Source organism: Periophthalmus magnuspinnatus, chromosome 15 (genome assembly GCF_009829125.3).
Source record: "Periophthalmus magnuspinnatus isolate fPerMag1 chromosome 15, fPerMag1.2.pri, whole genome shotgun sequence".
NCBI classification, from domain to species: domain Eukaryota; kingdom Metazoa; phylum Chordata; class Actinopteri; order Gobiiformes; family Gobiidae; genus Periophthalmus; species Periophthalmus magnuspinnatus.
In genome coordinates, this window is record NC_047140.1 from 12,747,994 (window position 1) to 12,769,075 (window position 21,082).

Consider the following 21,082-nt stretch of genomic DNA (forward strand, 5'->3'; position numbering starts at 1 on the left):
GATGCACCCACCTTCTCGTGAACAGTACTACTCCACTTGTAAGAAACGAAAAAGTACTCCCATCTGTGCGTAAAAGGAAGTACGGTGTGTCGTGTTCAGACTTAAATGCGCCTCCAACTGTGGCAATCCTAAAGCTGCAGTTGTAAATTGTAATAGAGGGACTGGAAGGAGTTGCTTTGAGAAATTCAAGGCTTAAATATCGGAATATAAACCCAGATTAATAGATAAGTGTGCCAATTAACTTAACTATCCAGTCTCACACATTTTAAATAGCCTTTGCCCATGTTTTGCGTAAATCTAACTTGCAAAAAAACTTGTAAAAAACACTTTTATCCCTAAATAACCCAAATTAGTATTATTTTATTCGCAATGACAGGTGGCTGTAGCGAATTCAGACTAATCGAACACTGCAACTGATTCGTCCAATGCGCAAAATGATGTTATTAACTTTAAAATAAACTTTAAATACGGTGGTTCGTTTCAGTCGTGACAAATAAAACATCCCAAGCTCCTCGTAAACTTCCAACTCCTGCTCAGTCCAAATCCAAAACGCAATAATCCGCAATAACGAAAATAAAGTAGGTTCAAAGATGCGTAATGCGGTGGCACGCTCCTCCTGTCTCCTGATCCCGGTGAGAGCTGCTCCTCCGCCGGACTGGCTCACTCTCCTGTACCGGCCACAGCTGCTCCGTGTCGAGGGAGAACAGGAGCCGTGAGCATGTGCAGACAGGATGAGAGGATGGATGAGCGCTTAAAGGGGCGGTGCAGGGCGGCTGTCAGCGGGAGAGGGGGCGCTATAGAGACTGGGTTGGAGAGAGGAGAGGGGGCGGTGGCGGTGGGGACAGAGTTCAGGTTAGGTCAGTGTGAAAAGATGATGAGGTGATACAGGTTTGGAGTCCTGGCTTAGTAATTGTTATCAAATCAAAATAACTGTATTTCTCCCCAAGAGGCAGTTTAAGCACATAGAGCAGTGAAATAGAAAAGAAAAGCTCAAATTAAAGTTTCAGTGCAGCTCAACAGGTAGAGTTATCAGATCCTGTGTCAGGGCAGTTTTAGGGACGTAATGGCCCTCAGGACAAAAGTGTCTCTTCTCTGTGTCCTGCAGCATCACAGTGGCCTCCAGGAGGAGCCAGATGAACTCTGCCAGATGACAACAGGAAAACCTTTTCTAAGCCTCACTCTCACTTCACATTGTTGATTCCGTCACTGGCCACTCGCTCGAAGTGTTTCCTCTGGAACGTTTCTGTGCCATTTTGGTATAGAAAGCCCATTGCATTATTGTAAAAAGTCTGTCACATTTCAGTGCAAGCTGGCTAGCATAACTGTCTCCAAGCAGGGTCAGAACAGATACAAGAAAAACAAACTGCTCAAATCACACAGTCCAATAGTCCTTAACTTCTGTCCTTTGAACTGCTCAAGCTGTACTTCTTAGTTGGTCAATATCCCCCAAATATTCCATCCATCCATCCATCCATTTTCTTCCGCTAATCTGGGGCCGGGTCGCGGGGGCAGCAGTCTAAGCAGGGACTCCCAGACTTCCCTCACCCCAGACACATCCTCCAACTCCTCTGGTGGGACCCCAAGGCGTTCCCAGGCCAGCCGAGAGACATAGTCCCTCCAGTGTGTCCTGGGTCTTCCCCGGGGCCTCCTCCCAGTGCGACATGCCCAGAACACCCCCCAAATATTAAGTACAAAATGTAACTTTTAAAACTTTTTTTTTTTAACTGCTCAGTGTGCCAGCAAGTCAGCGACAAGAACAGACAACCACAAGCATGGCAATCATGCAAATTCTGCATAAAAACTATCAACCCTGTAATTTAGATATCTTCAAAATGTCATTCTGTAGAGCATTAACATTAGCCAGGCAGAGCAATAACATCTCCATGGAGACAAATGAGTAGCAGACCTTCCACCAGAAAAGTTACATAGTGCACCTTTAACCCGTTTTATTTCTTGCTCATTCATGGTTGGAAAGGACAGCTCAGGATAAGAGATAAAGTTATGACTGTTATAGACATAGACAGAATCAACAAAAACTGTAAAAGATTAATCATTAGACGTGCACTATTTTTCTGGTGAAGGGTTGTGCCCCTTGATTGTCACCATGGAATATTATATGTCCAAAATGTTCAATAGTATAGCATTAAACTTATCTGTCTTGCATTTATACAATTATAGGTATTGGTATTCCTCAAAAATACCTTGAAAAACATGAATTCTTACTGTAGGTGGCTTTGCCTCTCCATAGATCTGACGTGTACCTTTGCCTAGTGGTGTATTTTAATGGCATTTGTGTTGTTCTTTAGGAGGTGGTATGACACTTCTATGGGGTAACACATAACACATAACATATTTATATCACCATGCTACTTTTTATTGTTATGAAAATGCTATATTCATCAAGAAAATACATATTAACATGTTTTAGTTTCTTCCCTCCTCCCTTTGCTTTTCATGCTCTAAGTCACTCCCCCTTCCAGTAATGGACCGTAACAAAGTAAAAGTAGTAAAGTACTGTACTTAAGTACAAATTATAGGTTTCTGAACTTTACTTAAGTCAATTTTAAAGTGGTATTTTTACTTAAATTATCTGTACTTTCTACTCCACTATATTTTGAACAGCGCTGAAATTTATATATATATATATATATATATATATATATATATATATATATATATATATATATATATATATATATATATATAAAATTATAGTTTGAGATCTGCTGAAAAGACTAAGGGGTTTTTTTCAACACGTTCGTAGCATTAGGAAATAAACATGAATTCGATTGTTGCTGTTGATCCAAACTGAGCACATCTTTATCAAAAACAGTTAATTGAAGCTTTATTAGATCTAATAATCTGTCAATACAATACTTTCACTTTTACTCTTTAAGGATTGTTTTAAATGGGTACTTTAATACCCATACCCACTTAAATAGATTTGTTCTTGTGATACTACTTATACTTACTTATTTTTACTTGAGTTGTTTGTTTTTTTTGTTCCAGTATCTGTGCTCTTACTTCTTCCACCAGTTTTCACAACACAATCATGCTAATGAAAAGACTGCACATTGCATCATGTTTGTGAAGTTGCTGTGTTCAGTTTTGATTCATGCTTGTATATTTATAGAGGACTGTCGTGTGGGAGCATGGATCATGTGAGCTTGTGGGAGGAGCATTAAGGCTGAGGGTTTCAATAGGGCCCAGGAGAGTTTGCAAAATTACTTCAGCAATCATGGGTGACTTTTAAAACCTCTTTTGACGAGGGAACAATGTTATAACATGGTAATAAGAAGAAACAATTCTGTGTGATACGCCCTCTTTAAACACTGTCTAGAGTAGATGAGATATAGAAGATGATAAACCCATAGAGCTCGTTGCACAGCTTGATCTGTCTTCATAAGTGAAATAATCAGACATAACGATGAGTGATGTGACAGTCATAGCTCCTCACACTATGAACCCGACATTCATCTACACCTGAGGACCCATCTCCACTTCTTGAGCTCGTCTTGGTCAGGACTGCTTTAGAGTCAGGGTTTGACCTATTAATACTTTGCAGTGACATCACTCTGGGGTTGTTCCACATGTATCTCTATGGTGGAATGTTCACCAGTTACCATGGTGACATGATGCACGCATTAGCAAACACTGCCAAAAGTGCCAAAAAGTTTGAAGAAAAAACACATAAATGGATATAAACAACATATTTTCAGGAGTCTATGATTAATGCAAGTGTTCATGGTCAGGTTTAGAAGTTTGATGTTCAACAAAAAAATGGCTAAAAAAACAAAAAATAAATAAATAACTAATGGTAGCTACCTCATGACTGTAATATCATTTCATATCAACCCCTCCATTCACACAGATATAACGCAGTATCTACTAATTTGACCAGAACTACATAAAGAAGAGGTGAGCAGCAAAATGTCTTCAAAGTAAAACCTTTGTCCAGTTGAAAGAATTGACAGAATTTTGGTAGTTTAAATTATGTGAACTTGATGAAATAGTGAAAACCCAACGTGCTCAAACTAATGTGCAGATGTTGTATCCTACATAGCAGCTAAATCCTTCAATGTCAATGAAATAAAAACAACAAAAAACATGAATTTAACTTTAGTTTGTGATTTTATGTTTCATTTCACATTTTAAGTCAATTAACATTAAGCAAATGAGCAGTGTTTAGAAAAAAGCTTTGGGATTGTTTCTCCTCAAACTACTCTCTCTCTGTCTCCCTCTCTCTCTCGCTCTCTCTCTCTGCCTTATTAATTAATTAAAATAATATAATGCTAATGGCTAGTGCACAAATGTACAGTTTTTGAATCATCGGCTGTGATAGAATTATTCAGATAAAACCATATAAAAAAACAATAGCAATATAAAAATACATTCATAGTTTAAACAGTGATGTAGACAGGAAAGGCAGAACAGTGAGAGGCAGGCTCTTCACAATGACATGTACCCTGTGGATGCAAGGGGGCGAGGCCTTTAGATTAGAGACCAGACCAGGACCAACCATGGACCAGAGGTCCACTAAATCAGGACCCACAACTGACAGACTACAGGGGGCAGTGTGGTCTCTCCTGACAGACAGCAGGGGGTAATATTGTCTCACCTGACAGACTGCAGGGGGCAGTGTGGTTTCACTTGGCAGATTGCAAGGGGTAGCATGGGTGGTCCCATAGCACGGCCAGGAGCTTTGCTTAAGGAACTTAGATGGTTGTAGCTCAGGTCCAACTCTCTCAGATGGGAGGGGTGGAGCTGAGGCCAGAGCAGCCCACACTTCTCTGAAACCAGACATCCAGACACAGCACTACACTCATGTGGACACAAAGGGGCAGCACTGCACTCATGTGATCACAAGAGGGCAATCAAATTCTATGACATACCATGCTAATATTTTTAGTACAGCTCGTGGGTGGACTTGTCAAATAATCATTCATTGAAAGTAACATTTAAGTGTACATTGAGTAAGCTATGCCCTGTTATGTTCAAACTCACATGTTAACATTTATTTAAATAACTTCTTGGGAATGTGTTTTGCTTGTCAATTGACATGTTATTTACATGTGATGTGGAGGTTCGCACACTAAAGTAAACATTTAAATTACTCATTAGTCTATCAACTTTCTTTGCAGTATTTCAGGAAGGAGGGAATTATGCACAAACTGTCAGCATTTACTGAAAAGCTGCTGTACAAAGTGAAGATTGAATGGAATGGTCTGGACGTGGATCCCTTTATTCGTAAAAAAAAAAAAATTGCATACATAAATCTGAGGGTTTTTTAATTTTTTATCATGAGACACTGTAGAAATGATGTGTCCAGTCTGGCGTCTCTTCCACAATGCACTCTGCTTGCCCTCTAGTTGTGGCCTCTAAATTGGCAGCCTGCTGTACACTAGTGCAGACATTTTTCATGACTTCTAGACACTGGAACCAGCTCTGCCTCCCTAATAGCAACCTTAGGCAACTGCTGCCTCCACCAAATGGCCTTTCTGTACATGAGTCATGCTATCTATAATACTTTCTTGTTGTACTGCATGAAATTGGACATATTTTTTGTACTTCACATACTGGGGCCATATTCTCATCTACTGAAGCTGTGTAGGAATCGTCCTGGCCAGGACGCTTGGATCAGGACAAATTTTCTTCATAGTGCTGCTATTACTTGTGCCCTGGCTGGAACAATAGTCTTCTCTTCTTGAGCCTTGCCTTCACACAACTATGTTTTGGCTTGCTAATATGTATAGATGTAACCAATGGAAAACATGAAACACAATTTTGCATTATTCAATGTCATAATATAACAGAAGTGTTTAATGTTATTATGGCAACGCAGTTGGATTCGTTTTTTATGATTGTGTTTTTACACCAACCACCTCTGTTTGACTGACATACAGATAGAATGCAGATTTGTAATTAAAGCTACAGTAATAATTAATACACCTTCAAGCTGTGTGGCATACAAATTCAATATATTTAATGTCCATCCATCCATCCATTCATCCATCCATCCATCCATTTTCTTCCGCTTATCCGGGTTGCGGGGGCAGCAGTCTAAGCAGGGACTCCCAGACTTCCCTCACCCCAGACACGTCCTCCAGCTCCTCCGGTGGGACCCCAAGGCGTTCCCAGGCCAGCCGAGAGACATAGTCCCTCCAGCGTGTCCTGGGTCTTCCCCAGGGCCTCCTCCCGGTGGGACATGTCCAGAACACCTCCCTAGGGAGGCGTCCAGGAGGCATCCTGAGCAGATGCCCGAGCCAACTCAGCTGGTTCCTCTCAACGTGTAGGAGCAGCGGCTCTACTCCGAGCTCCTCCCGTGTGACCGAGCTCCTCACCCTATCCCTAAGGGTGCGCCCGGCCACCCTACGGAGGAAACCCATTTCAGCCGCTTGTATCCGAGACCTTGTCCTTTCGGTCATTACCCAGAGCTCATGACCATAGGTGAGGGCAGGAACGTAGATTGACCGGTAAATCGAGAGCTTTGTCTTTGGACTCAGCTCCTTCTTTACCACAACGGACCGATACAGCGACCGCATCACTGCAGACGCTGCACCGATCCGCCTGTCAATCTCCCGCTCCATCCTTCCCTCACTCGTGAACAAGACCCCGAGATACTTGAACTCCTCCACTTGGGGCAGAGACTCTCCACCCACCCGGAGAGAGGAAACCACCATTTTTCCGGTCGAGAACCTTGGCCTCGGATTTGGAGGAGCTGATTCTCATCCCAGCCGCTTCACACTCGGCTGCAAACCGCCCCAGTGCCTGCTGCAGGTCCTGGCTCGAAGAAGCCATCAGGACAACATCATCTGCAAACAGCAGAGATGAAATCCTGTGGTTCCCAAACCAGACCCCCTCCGGCCCCTGGCTGCGCCTAGAAATTCTGTCCATAAATATAATGAACAGAACCGGTGACAAAGGGCAGCCCTGGCGGAGTCCAACATGCACCGGGAACAGGTCTGACTTACTGCCGGCAATGCGGACACAGCTCCTGCTCCGGTCATACAGGGACCGGACAGCCCTTAGCAAAGAGCCCCGGACCCCATACTCCCAGAGCACCCCCCAAAGGACATCACGAGGGACACGGTCGAATGCCTTCTCCAGATCCACAAAACACATGTGGACTGGTTGGGCAAACTCCCATGAACCCTCGAGGACCCGATGGAGAGTATAGAGCTGGTCCAGTGTTCCACGACCAGGACGAAAACCACACTGCTCCTCCTGAATCCGAGGTTCGACTATCGGTCGGATTCTCCTCTCCAGTACCCTGGAATAGACCTTACCGGGAAGGCTGAGGAGTGTGATTCCCCTGTAATTGGAACACACCCTCCGGTCCCCCTTCTTATACAGAGGGACCACCACCTCGGTCTGCCATTCCACAGGTACTGTCCCCGACCGCCACGCGATGTTGCAGAGACGTGTCAGCCAAGACAGCCCCACAACATCCAGAGACTTGAGGTACTCAGGACGGATCTCGTCCACCCCCGGAGCCTTGCCACCGAATGTTCTAAAATAAAATGCTTTTTTTTCTATGTAAATCAACTGTGATTAGCTTTAAATGTGAATTCCTAAGATGCCTTACAGGTGCAGTGCACAGACGCAACATATCCACACCTGATATCTCTTTTCTTGGATTCATCACACTGGTGCAGAAGTAAGCACAGAGCAGTGGGTGTATGCCGGTGGCGGTGTAAACGGGAGTAGATTGAAGCAATGGTATCTTGAATACAGGAAAATAAAGATTGCTCAGACATGCATGAATCACTCCAAATACAACTTCAGAGGGTAAATGAGAATGGAAACAACTATAACATGATTAAAACTTAGGTCTGCTTTAACAGTCCAGTGGATCAGGTAAAGTGTCTCTGTGCGCACGCAAACTTGCATTTACAAAAGAGAAAAATCCAAGGCTCACTGACACTGACTCTGTAGATGAGCCTTATTGCATAGGGGGATGCTAACACATTTTGAGATCATCCTCCAAGCTGTCATCACAGACTGAATAAGTGATTACAGAATAATGACAAACCACAGTGTTAAAGTCAATGGAGACTTTATTATTTTTATACCCCATTCACACAGTCATGCATCTTCATCCAAAACTGAGCACTCAACTCTTCAAGAGTTTCACAACAAGCCAACAAATGTCTTTAAATAAAACAGAAGAATAATCCAGTCTGTCCTATATTTTAAACTAAAATTAGACTGGGACTTTTTCAAGTAAACCCCCAAAAACCAGACACTCAATTGTCACATATCTGCCATTGAAAAAGTGCGTCCAACATTGAAATACTTTTTTTTAGCAAACAAAATCTCACGTTAAGGCTCATTTTGAGGTGTGAAAAACAGTCAAATTTAAAGTGCATTTAACAGATTAATATATTTCTCTATTTCTGACTAAGTTTGGTGGAATAGAACCTGTAGTAAAGGTTTATCATAGTTTTACATCAGTTAAGTGACAGTGTGTGAAGAAGAGTAGAAAACTAAAGGTTGCAACATATAAGAAGCAGCGCCAAGATCTAAAACAAAACCCCTCTACCCATTTTATCAATACGGAAAAAGAGACAATTTACACACAAGGAAGGCATTTTTCTGTCAGTTTAAACACTGATTTAACTAAATAAAAACTGTCATTCATTTTTATTTGTCAAATCATAACTATTGTGTAATTTAAACAAGTTTTGGCCCTTGTTAACATTATGGTTGCTAGGTAACATATCTCTACATATGTCACATTTGCTAGTAAAATTGTAAACTTCACCAAAATTACAAAACTAGAAAAGTAACATCTTGAATCTAATGATGTTAACTATGGTTTAGAGAAATTAGTGGTCTAACCTGTCACATGCACTTTAACATGACTTTTATAAAAACTATATTTGGCAAAAATGTATTATTGGTGACAAGCCCTGAACCTGATGATACAGTGATTGAAATGGTAGTGTTGAAACAGATTGTAGGAGGAGGTTATTTATTGCAAAAAATAAACAGTTGTAATGTAACGTTTGGAAAAACAGAGCAGATAGGAGCTGGAATAGTTCAGGTTTTGGATCCATTTTTGGCGAAATAAAAAGTTTAGCTCTTATATTATAGTTCATCTTTCGCATGGACAGAATTTTGATTAAAGGTGCACTATGTAACATTTCTGATGGAGGGGTCAGCCACCTGCTTGTCTCCATGAAGATTGTATTACTTTGCCTGAAATGTTCCAAAGTATGGCATTAAGCTCAGTTACATCCACAGAGACAAGCAGGAGACAACACCAGGCTAAGTTACAGGCCAGCTCTGCGGAGTGGTGACCCGGCTCACAGTAAGAATGTTGTTTAAAAATGCATTTATTTCATTACAGAGTGCTGTGGTATTGCTCAGAAATACATGTTAGGTTTTATCTAACATGCATCCAGGTTTAATACCATCCACCAACAGCATCTCCATGGTAATGGAACACCACCAGAAATGTTCCATAGTGCTCCTGGTTTAGTATAGTATAGTATAGTATAGTATAAAATGACTCAGTTACACCACAGCAGTCCGGATTAAGGCCTGGCATCATTCGGTTTTAGACCTAGTTTAATCCTCTTTTAGTCATGGTCTACATGTAGATTTTCATGGCTTACTGTCACTGAATCCTATTTAGCCTAAGTTTTAACCTTGTTCATTTCTGTGTTGTTTTTTTTTGTCCTGCAATACTCTGCATTTTGTCTTGGCTTTATTTTGGTTTAATCAATTTTTTGACATTGCTCCTGTCTGCTCCTCTGAAATGGAAGTATATTGACCCTTATATATTAAAGCGTCATTGCTTTTTACCACATATTTTAACAGATAATGACCATACTGACCCTTTGCTACGCCCCAATCTCAAACTAAAGTAAGTATTGCACTAATAAGTAAAAGAGAACTTGACCATTTGAAATCACAGGACATTTGATCCTTTCTGTGCAAGTTAGATTGATTGACCATCATTTGTGAAAACCCAGTATTTGGACCATTATATGTTTTTACCTCATCAAAAACGTACCTGGAGTTGCGTTTTGTTTCATTAACACATTTGAGTGACTCTTTAGTCTGTCTACATCTCCAAAGGTCAAAATGCTGTTTCACCTTGTGATGTCATGAATCAGTAATTACCTTTTGTTCAGTAGAAATAGAAAATTCCAGGGCTGGAACTGTAAATGATTCTAGGTGTATGGAGTTTAAAAAACACAGTGGAGCACTTCCTGTATTAACACATGACATCAAAACATGGAAGTGTTTTCTGTTTGACAGAAGAACTCATCCTAAGTATGCCGGGTTTGAGTGTTTAATGTTTGAATGAAACAAAACATAACTCCAGGTGGGTTTGTGATGAGGAAACATTATAACTTGTATCATAAAACAGCGTAATATGGGCCCTTTCATTATAACATTAATATTAACAAGAAAAACAGGGGTAGAGTTTAGCAAAGGGTGAGTCTTATATTTTGACGATGGTTTGGTGCTAATGTGGATTAAAAAACATCTGATTTGCATTTTGTAGTTAATGGTCATTTGTCTGTATTGTCTAATTACTGACAAAGTGAACCACTGCTTAGTCCAGGTAGATAATTTATTACTGATGTTTGCCACCTTCTTTCATTATGCCCTTAGGTCATGTGGATGCAATGTATTGCCAATTTGAATGCATTATTGCGCTTGATGATGGCAAAATGGCAGCCACACTTCATTTAGTCTGCCCCAGGGCATCTGTGATCAATTAGCCTAAACAGGGGGTATTTTACTTCCATTGGGTAGTAACTGCTAAGACATAACATGTTTAGATCATATTACCATTTATTGTTTTGAATGCTATATTTGTTGAATTACTTATTGCTATAAGTAATAGGGCAGCACCCCATATCGCCTGCATCTACACATACTATGCCCACATCGCAAGACTCAGTATGTTGTACTAACAGTTTTCCAATCTGATTGACAGATTTTTAAAAATGTGTCAGAAATTGTAAAATTTCTGTGTATAGTTTTGTTAAAATTTTGTTTTGGTATCACTTAGTCTTTGAACGTTTTATAATAAGTTATAGCAAAAATGTCTGTAGTTATTGCATATCTCATATCGTGTTCAAATGTGTTTCTTGGTTGTAAAGATCTACAAACTAATGTTGTAAATGTAATGTAACTAATGTTGTAATCCATAAATTATTTTAATAAGCCCAAGTAATGTTAAAAATGTACACTTTGTAACTTTCTACCTGTTTGTCTGATGATGCTTCCAGGCAAAATTCTCTTAATTTAAAAAAAAAAAATTTTTGGCAATAAAACACCTAATTGAATAAATACAAGCAAGATAAGTTGAATGCCATATGGCGAAACATTCCAGGCAAAGTAACATCTCCATGGAGATAAGCAGATGGTAGACCTTTCACCAGAAAAGTTACAAAGTGCACTTTTAACACGAATGATGAATTGTAAATGATTGAAGTTTGATTGAGAGTAGAACCAACCAAAAACTGTTCAGTTTAGTTTTCAAATCCACTCTAGCACCGCCCCTTTCCCATTTTAACCATTAGAGTTAGTAGTACTTTTAACTGTATCTCAGCTTGTATACTGGCGTCCCTGGTTGAACCCCGCTTGGTTGTAGTGTTGTCCACCATGTTGGAAGAACTGCTCAAATTGTCCTCCTCCCTGCTGGCCTCCCCCTCTCCCTCCCCAGCCTCCCCCACCTGATACATTTCCCCCTCCTCCTCCCCTGGGCCCCCTCCCCCTACCTCCTCTGCCTCTCCCCCCTCCACCTCCTCCTCTCTCGCTCTGATGACCTCCGGACCGGTCACCCTGGTATCCGTTGTTGAAGCCCTGATCTGGGTACTGTGGGTGGGGAGCGCTGTAGCCTCCTCTGCCCCCCGTGTCCTGGTAGTTTGATTGGTTGTACTGCTGCTGCTGGAAAATGAAAAAAAAAAAAAAAAAAAAATTAACTATCGAATATAAAAACAAAACCTCCTGTTATCACAACAAAGAGCATGCTACTGTCTGCCTCTCCTATGGATACTCGCACAAAATAATACTGAGTAGCATATTTTTCAAAAAAGTATCAAAATGACTACGTGATGCTGCCGAATCCTATGCGTATCACTGACTAGGAAAATTAAATTGCACAACAAAGTAGTAGTGGGTGTGTGTTGGTGAACACTGAAGTTGATTGAGCAATCCTTAATTGCATATTTTCAAGACTCAACATGCACAAATCACTCCAAACACAACTTCAAGAGGGTAAATTAGAAGATGGAACAACTATAATATGGTTAAACACTCTGAAAAATGGCATAGGCCTGCTTTAAAATGTAGATTTCTGTTGTAACACGAGGAGTTTTAGGGTCTCGTCACTAGTAGGAAAATTCATACATTTTGAACCTGATCATTGATCTAATAGTTATTTCTAAAAGTACAATGTAATCACTAGGGCAAACCGCCTCTGCCTCGATCTGGGAGTATAACATCATCACATTCAAGAATCTGAAAACCACCGATATTGATACAGTTTATAGCCCAGTCTTACCTGGTTGTAGCCTCCTCTGCCTCGGCCTCCTCTTCCTCCTCCTCCTCTTCCTCCGTGGTGCTCCCCCCGTCCTCCTCTCTCACCCCCTCCCCCATAATGTCCTCTGTCTCCCCCATAACCTCCGCCCTGCCCCCCTCCCTGGTGCCCCCCTCCCTGATACCCTCCTCCACTCTGGTACCCTCCTCCTCCTCCTCCTCCCCCCTGGTACCCTCCTCTGCCCCCTCCATAGTGCCCTCCCTGTGGTGCATCTTGTCTTTTTTGCCACGAGGGCATCTCTGGAGGTGGGGGCTCGATTTCGCATGGGCGTCCTCCTCTGTCTGGGACTCTGCCCATCAACACCTGGGGCAGAAATGTGAAGTTAAGTGAAGGTTTTAGCAAGAAAGGTGGAATAGAACACTAGAATAGAATAGAACATTTGACCCATCCTTCAACCAGTGCCACTGGATTAAACCTGTAAGGACAGGGCTCCAGTCTTGGTCAGGACTGCTTTAGTTGGAAGATTTGACCTATTGTGTATGTTTTGAGAGGAAGCCCAAAGGAAACTCACCTAGACACAAGAAGAAGATACAAACTCAGCACAGAAAAGGCTGGGAGTCAAACCCGGATCCTTCATGCTGAGGGTGGTAATCACTCAGCCAACATGTTCTAGCCCTATTTCCCTGAATACATTAGGTGTAAATAATTTTGTACCTTGTTAATAGCACAGGCCGTCTTCTCCCTGATTTTGCCGCTGCTTGTTCTGAGAATTTTGGAGAAGTCTTGTCTCGCGGCCAAAAGGTGAGCCACAGAAATTCTGCTTTTAGCCACGAGGACAGAGCGCAGCGGCTGGTACACTCTGCCCAGCTTCTCAGAATGACTCTACAGAAAAACACAAAGAAATACATGTACATGTTAATATGGAAAGACCTTTGAAGAAGACTTGCAAGGTGACTCTTGTTGCCACATTGAGCATACAAAACAAATTAAAAAGAATTAGCTCATATAATCTAAAATAAACAGTGAAATGTCATTGTTATCAAATTATAAAAATATAAGTCATTTAAAAGGTGCACGATGTAACTTTTCTCCATGGAGACAAGTAGGCCTGCTCTCTCACATAGTTGTGGGTGGAGTTTATGTGTTTGGTCACACTTTGAAGGTGCACTAGTAGAAAAGATACATAGTGCACCTTTAAAGTGGGACCTAACACAAACTCCACCCACAACCATATTTCAAACAGAGCTGCTAAATTGGGCTTCACCTCAAGGACTAAAGAGGAGAGTCAAGGGGGAGGAGGGGCAGGGTCGGGGGTATAAGGAATAGTGTGATTGGTAGGAATCCCCACTTTAAATTCCTCCCATACCGCCATGTGTTTGTAATCGGAAATAGCACAGTTTATTCTCCTGTACCTTGGCTCTGTCTGACCATCCAAAGGATTGCACAGTGACGTCAAGCCTCTTCAATAACATCTTCCTCCGCACCTCGTACTCGTTCACCAGGGCCTGGTTTATGGCCTCAATCTTCTCCTAGTGTAACACAGACACATGAGGTGACCGGACTGTGATAAAAGTGTTATGCTTATAGTTTTGAATCAGGATTCAAATTAAATAAAACACATGTGTGATGAGTGGTTACTTTACATTAACATATTCTAGTCATGTTGTGTTGTACTCACTAAATGCACTGGGCCCAGTGGTTTCTTCAGGAGTGGTTCTCCTACATGGTTTGGAGGGACTCGACTTAAGGCTTCTTTCAGCTGCAGACAATCATGTTCAAAAGTTAGTTTAAAGAACACATTAGGGCTGTAGTTGACTATAGAAATTCTTGGTCAACTAAAGATATGTCCTTTCAATCAAGGAAGGATGTTACACAAGTTCGTTTTGTTGTTTGTATTTAGGTATTTTGTTTACTGTGTGTGCTCCCCAAGTCTCCTCTTCCCCTTAAACCTGGCTGCTGGATCCCTGGGCCATGATTGGCCAACCGATTTCAGCCTCGCCCACCTCCAGCCGCCTCCCTCCCCATTTAAGGAGGCTCGCTGCTGGCCTGGAGAGGCCAGTATGCCTCTGTTTGTGGAGGTGTCTCAATTCGCCAAATGCACCTTTTGAAGGTACCCTTCGAAGTATAGTTTGAAGCTTCCGGACGAGAATGTGTCCTCCTCAGTGTATCCGCCATCGTGCTGATGGCGGATACACCACGAACCGTACTTCCACCGCTGTCTTTGAGCGTACGATACGTACATTAAGTATGTTTTTTTAATAATTTATTATTTAATAGAAGAAAAGTCAAGATGTCGTCGTCGCAGCTGTTTCTTTTTGTTTAGATTGAATATCAATAGGCAAATATAACGTTCAAGGTGATTTTTTTTCTCAATTGTAGCTACTTCATAACTTTAACAAAATAAACCTTGTGAAAACATAATAACAGAGACAGAGGTAACAATATAATTTTGACATTCATAGTCTATAAACCAGAGAACACTGATAAGTGGTACATATAGTGGGATATTGCAGTTTAATGATTCGGTATTTTGGCCAGTGTCTACACCACTTTAATAACAGTAGAGGGCACTGTTTCCCTTCTATGCTGTGCCAGTTCTTTTCATCTTATTATTGTAAGGTATTTTCTAGCAGTCCAGCGCTACATCAAGCTAGTGTCTCGATTTACTAACACGAAGGTACATGACATGTGCCCACGAGGGGCACAGACGTATGGAATGTACCAGAACACATGAAGATTTTGTGCACGTCTCAGGACTCTCTTCTGTCCTTTCTGGAGAGTCCGTTGCTTCATTGTTCACATTACCTGTGTGGAACTCATTAAACCTTCTGACTTTATGTTTCAGTCTCTTGGTCTTTGACACTTACAATAGAAACGAACATTCTTACATTATTCTTATTGCAGTAATAATTTCTCATGATAATAATGTCTTCTTATTGTCTAGCAATAACTGCACATTCCTTTATTCCATGTAACTCCCCTCCTTTTTAATCATCAAACACACGGCCTGTACTTATCTTTATTCAGATTTAACAGTTTCATGTCACATTGCTGTAGATGAGGTAAACCAGTACGAACATTTGAATGTGTATTGCGCAGCGGACTCCATTTTCTTCTGTTTTTTGCGTAGTCGCGGTGCATGATGGGATATAGCAGTGTGTGAAGTCTGCATGGATGCACGCTTCGGTTACATTCGATTTCCGTGGAAACGCTGGAAACACAGGGCACATTTTGTCTTGCTCGTTTGTCGGGTGCATTGAAATGGGACAACCCTTGTCGCGCCGGAAATTACGTAACTGTGCTTCGTTGCACACTTCCAATGGCGATTCTAAGGCTATTTTGGCGAATTGAGACACTTTGATCATTCAGTTCTGACTCTGTTTATCTGTGTGCAAGATTTTGTTCTTGTAAAATGTGTGCTTAGTTACTTACCCTTATTTACTTTGGTTTAATTCCTTGCAAGATATCTTTGTTTATGTATGTTTAGTTGCCTTATTTTACCATTTTGGATTTATTTTTTGTTACCTCCCTTTCCCCACACGAGCTGTAGAAAAAATTACTAGGAAGCAATGTATTTGTATAAAGACATTTTACACTTATGAATTATGAGTTTGTTCTGCTATTATATAAATAAATTGTTAACCCAATATGTTTTATCAGTTTTACCTCCAAAACCTGGAAGCATCTGGAAGTCATGCTTTTATACCGCAGAGGAATAGATATTACTATGCTACTTCTATGTATTCCTTTTTAAGCAATACAGTTTCCGTTTAACAATATGAAATATATATATTTATACTGTGTATTTCTTACCTATGTACCATATGTGCTCACTATGTCTTTAATAAAGAATCCATTTAAAGAATCCATCAGTGCTATGCTAATAGGGCCATGTGTTTGTTGTGAACACAATTTGGCCACAGAATGAGTTTGGTGATAGTTTATGGGCTTTAACACTGCGCAGGAGTACTTGGGATTTTTAACTGTGATGCAACAATCCATAGAAAATGCAATGGCGCATTTTTGAGTGCTTAAAGAAGACACTGCAGAGCTGTACCTTCTTCTCGATGCCAGTGAAAAACTGGAACATGGTGATATTGGCTGGAGGTTTGGACATGCCCAGAGCCACACAGATCCCCTTGAGCTCCAGGAACACGGGGCTGCCATCGTGAGCTTTATCCCCGTCTGGAGCTCGACTCTGGGGACAGGTCACCAGAGACATTCGGGAGGCTTCAAGCTCCGAGATCAGGAACGCTAAAGGAAACAGAGAAGATGATACACTGTTGATATGTCCCTTCATGGGCTCTGTCTGCAAAAGAAATACTGAAGTAGTACTTTGATTAGACTGATTGTTTTGTCAGACGATCCTTAAAGTGGACCTATTCTGCAAAATAAATTTTTCAGAGCTTTTAACCATGTTATAGTCATTTATCGCTCAAAGATGTATTTGGAGGGATTCGTGATTGAGTAATTTTTAATCACTCATTTTCAAAACGCGTTTTCACCGCCACCAGTACGCGTCCACTGCTCTGTACTGACTTCGTTCTCAAATTTTATTTTGTGAAATAAGATAGGAGTAGGATTCCACAGCATCACGTTGTCATTTTGGTACAAATGAAAAAGAATCTGCGGCTTGCTAGCCTGATCTGCAACCATCCATCTGAGTCGACATCAGCTCCCATTGGGCACAGCAATTTTCTAACGCAGAAGTTAGTGGACTTGTTTCTTTTTTAAGTCATTTGAGATCGATATAATAATATAAATGTCCAACTAACATAATGATCCACGTGTGGGATAGATTATAATTATATAGCAAACACAAGCACAACATGTCCTAAAATATTACTGTAGTGTTTAACTGAGCTATTTAAAATGTCTATCATTAATACAGATTTAGTCTTTGTATAAAATAGGAAAAAGCAGAAAGTCATGGTTGGCCGGTCTTATGGAATAATGGACCCAGGCACTAATTTAAATTATCAAGTTCAGCATTTGTAGATTTTCCAGATTTGCACAATAAACTAAAATGACTAACTCAAGATTAATGTGCAGCACTCTTAATTGGGTTGTAAACATTTTTCAGGAACTCCTCTCACTGAAAGCAATCAGGCAGAACATCATGACGAATATTAAATTCAGATTGGTCGAAGCTTCACAACAGTTGCACAGACATCTTTCTCTCCACAAATGGAAAGCATGCATATTTTTTACAAACTAAACTACCGGTAAATAGTCTCTACTTCTGTGAAAATAGGCTGCAACAAACCACAATGCGCTCTGTGATTGGTCTGAACCACTGACGGCCAAGGCCCAACCACGACAGTAGGCGCTGGTCCAGATGGATTCTCGTGGGTTTATGAACTTACCAATATTGCAAAAATTCATCTTATTGGCCACATTAACAATAAAGAACATTTAAAAGAAATGTATTGGAATTTATTATTATTTACTGGAATTTATGTGTTGCATTGGCTTGTTTAATACAGCTAACAGGCCTACAAATACATCTTAATGTGTATTTAGTTAATACATAATATAATTGGTATTTGTTTTACTCAGCCTTTTCTCACAAAATGAAGTTTTTCAAACTTCACTTCATGAGAAAACAAAACTCCAGCTCCACTGAACACACTGTGTTACAGAGGCTGAGTGCAGGAGGAGGTGGTTTATTCGAGAGAAAGAGAGAGAGGGAGAAAGGGAGGAAGAGAGAGAGCAGAGCAGAGAGGGGCACTAAAGAATTCACACATGACTCAGGGATATGATTTTGGTAAACAGTTACACGCATAATATTAAAGAAACACTAACTTTTCAGGAGGCAGGTACGTCAAGTGCTCGTCTCCATGGATGTTCTACAGTATTGCATTAATTGTCCATAATGACAAGCATGACCTGCCCAAGTTACAGGTGTACTGTGGAGAAGGGACTCCACAAGAGAGCAATAAAAACACCTGGTCGGGTCACCCCCTGGTCCAGTTCCGAGTCATCCAGGTCAGGTCCTGGTTCAGACCCTGGTTTAGTCCTGGTTCAGACCCTAATTCAGACCCCGGTCTAGACTCACAGAGCAGTAGCAGACTGTGGTTCTTCTGGAGGAATCTCTGGGGCAGGGCTCCTGTGGTGAGGACTGGATAAGGACAATTCAATTCAGATAGAAGTCCACTCATCTCCAGTTGGAAGCCCTCAGCTTCACTGGGACCTGCAGAACAACAAATATACAATTAGAAGTCCTTTTTTAAGCGTATATAGTAATTTTATGTTTATCATAAAATCAGAATCAGTGCATTCATGAATCATACTATAAGGGGAAATCAATCTCCTTTCTAAATTAGAAACAGTGTGTAGCAGTTTGTAATCATGTCCATTAGAACAATATTTAAATTTTAATTATAAAAATATTACAATTCATTGTCTATGTAATCCCTCAGTCCTGCAGGTCTGATCCATCACAAAAGACAACGTTTTTTGGGTTTTGTTTTTTTTTAGAATGAAGTTAAAGAAGCTATTTTTGCTAGGAAAGAGAATCCTTGCTTAAACAGGAATGAGGGCCTGAGACATAATCTCTCCCGCATCTATAACTCCCCTTTCTGTTGTTAGATTAATAAACCCCTCCACATGTTAAAGTAAATGAAAAGTCATAAGAAAACAGTTTGATAGAGCCAATATGGCACTTATTGCCCCAATATCCACGCATAATCTACACTGACTGCTCTGCGAAACAAAAAAGCAATACAATGTCTTACAGTTGGTTGCATGTACGTTCTCCTCCAGTCTGCAGTAAAGCCGCAGCTCCGACACAAGCCACGCGCAGAGTTTAGTGAACTCAGGAGAAGTAGCTCCACCTGAAGAGGCCGAGTCCAGGGAGCCATCATCAAGGAGTGGGCCCTGGTATCTGCGTGTACAAAACAACATGTGATAATGAAGCATATCAACACACACATCATAAAAACCTAACATGGGTCCAGACAGTCTGATAAGGTTGAGTTTCATAGAATATGAACTCTTTTATAGGGATGCAGGCCTTTAGTTGTTTTGTCGATTAATTGGTCAATTCTGTCTTAGTTAACCAAATTTTGTATAGTTAACTAATCATTTTATTTATTTTTTTCATATGGGACAACAGCAGAAAGGAGAAATTACTGAGTGAGTGAGTGAGTGAGTGAGTGAGTTAGCTGGTATTTATGGGATCCATATGCAAAAAGGGAGATTAATATAAAGTCTTTTTTTTCATGAACTCCTATGCAGGTGTAGTCTTGTAAGTGCACTGTGGGTTAGATACCTAGAGATACAGTATAATTTTGAGAACTTTTGGCACACTCCCTTTTTAGTCAACTAATCGATCAGCAGGACATGTCTTTACTGCTCTACAGCTCTAACACACACAGTTTCACAGAATGTGGGAATAAACATTTTTCTGTCATTTTGGAGGCCACAGACAAACAGAAACCAAATAAGCCCTACAACAAGGACTAAACTGAGCCCAAATCTTACCTGGACAGCCAGAACCACACACTTTGACAAAACTTTACAATGTAGAAGGGGCAGGCTTGTCAAGCAAGTCTAAATCATGGACTAAATCAGGACTAACTCAACACTAAACCAGGTCTTGGGTTCTTAACTGCCAGTGTGTTCCATTACAAGGCCTATTTTGGCATGACTTCTTGACTTCATGGCTCTTCTCCATTTCATTTATTGATTATTGAATGATTCTAGTCAAGGTGCATGGAGCCTAAAAAAAAAAACAGTAGAGCTCTTTCTATATTACCACATGATGACATCACAAGAGATGAACTCAGCCTGAATATTCAAAGTTATGTGTTAAACATGTGTAAATAAAACAAAACAAATCTCCAGGTATTTTTTGATGAGGAAATAACATTATAACATAAAAAAATAACCTTAGAGTTCCATTCTTCAAATATGCAATATATCCATACTATCTTTAGAAGTTGGAAGTAGTCATAGTAAAACATACAATCACACATTTAACCGCCAATAATTTGATTTAATGGTCTTTGTGATAAGTAATTCGTTCATGAATTTGCACATACTGTTTTGTCGCAGAAAATCCACTCGAGTTTTGTAATTGTCATTTCTCTAAAAACTAAATGCATTTCATGTTTGGTTAAATGGCGCAAAAATGCCATATCATGGATACTGTTATGATTAGAGTGGCTATATCAGCCTCACTACTCTTAAAATAAATCACAGCTTCGGGATTTCTCATAGAAACGCTGAGCAAATGATAGTCGTTGACGTAGCGTTTAGCATGGCCAGATAGCAGCTCCACATTTGGACTTTAGCCAGAATTCTATCGCAGTTTCCAACTAAACTCCAAATTTTAAAGCTTGAAAACTCACCCCAGGTCTTCTAGAGAAACAATTATGTCGTTCTCCATTTAAATAATCCTCTGCTATTCTGTAATTTGTCCAATTTGATTGGATTTTTTGGACCGGCGAGACAGCAGATCAGCAGCACACGGTTAAGTGTCCTCCTCTTTTTGGGTTCGGGTGGAAACACAGCCGTGCAACGGTTCTGCTTCTGTCACAAAAAGGTTCCGAGATTTGACGCAATTTACTTTTT

General features: G+C 40.6%; 1 protein-coding gene across 1 annotated transcript; it reads right to left on the reverse strand.

Moving 5' to 3' along the window:
- Window positions 1-11,305: 11,305 nt before the first annotated feature.
- fam98a (family with sequence similarity 98 member A) lies at window positions 11,306-20,986 on the reverse strand. Its single transcript, XM_033979657.2, has 9 exons — window positions 20,860-20,986; window positions 19,243-19,391; window positions 18,564-18,698; window positions 16,563-16,759; window positions 14,184-14,264; window positions 13,918-14,034; window positions 13,220-13,387; window positions 12,530-12,868; window positions 11,306-11,913 (listed from the first exon to the last, which is right to left on the reverse strand). The coding sequence occupies exons 1-9, from the start codon at window positions 20,895-20,897 to the stop codon at window positions 11,572-11,574; spliced, it is 1,566 nt and encodes a 521-aa protein (XP_033835548.1). The 5' UTR covers window positions 20,898-20,986; the 3' UTR covers window positions 11,306-11,571.
- Between the last annotated feature and the right edge of the window lie 96 nt (window positions 20,987-21,082).

Excerpts from the sequence above, each read along its gene's own strand:
- fam98a (XM_033979657.2), bottom strand. The coding sequence starts at position 20,897 with ATGGAGAACGACATAATTGTTTCTCTAGAAGACCTGGG. Across the intron at positions 16,760-18,563 it reads CCACAGTCTGCTACTGCTCT|CGTTCCTGATCTCGGAGCTT; the intron begins GTGAGTCTAGAC and ends TGTTTCCTTTAG. Across the intron at positions 14,035-14,183 it reads CACTGGGCCCAGTGCATTTA|GAGAAGATTGAGGCCATAAA; the intron begins GTGAGTACAACA and ends GTGTTACACTAG.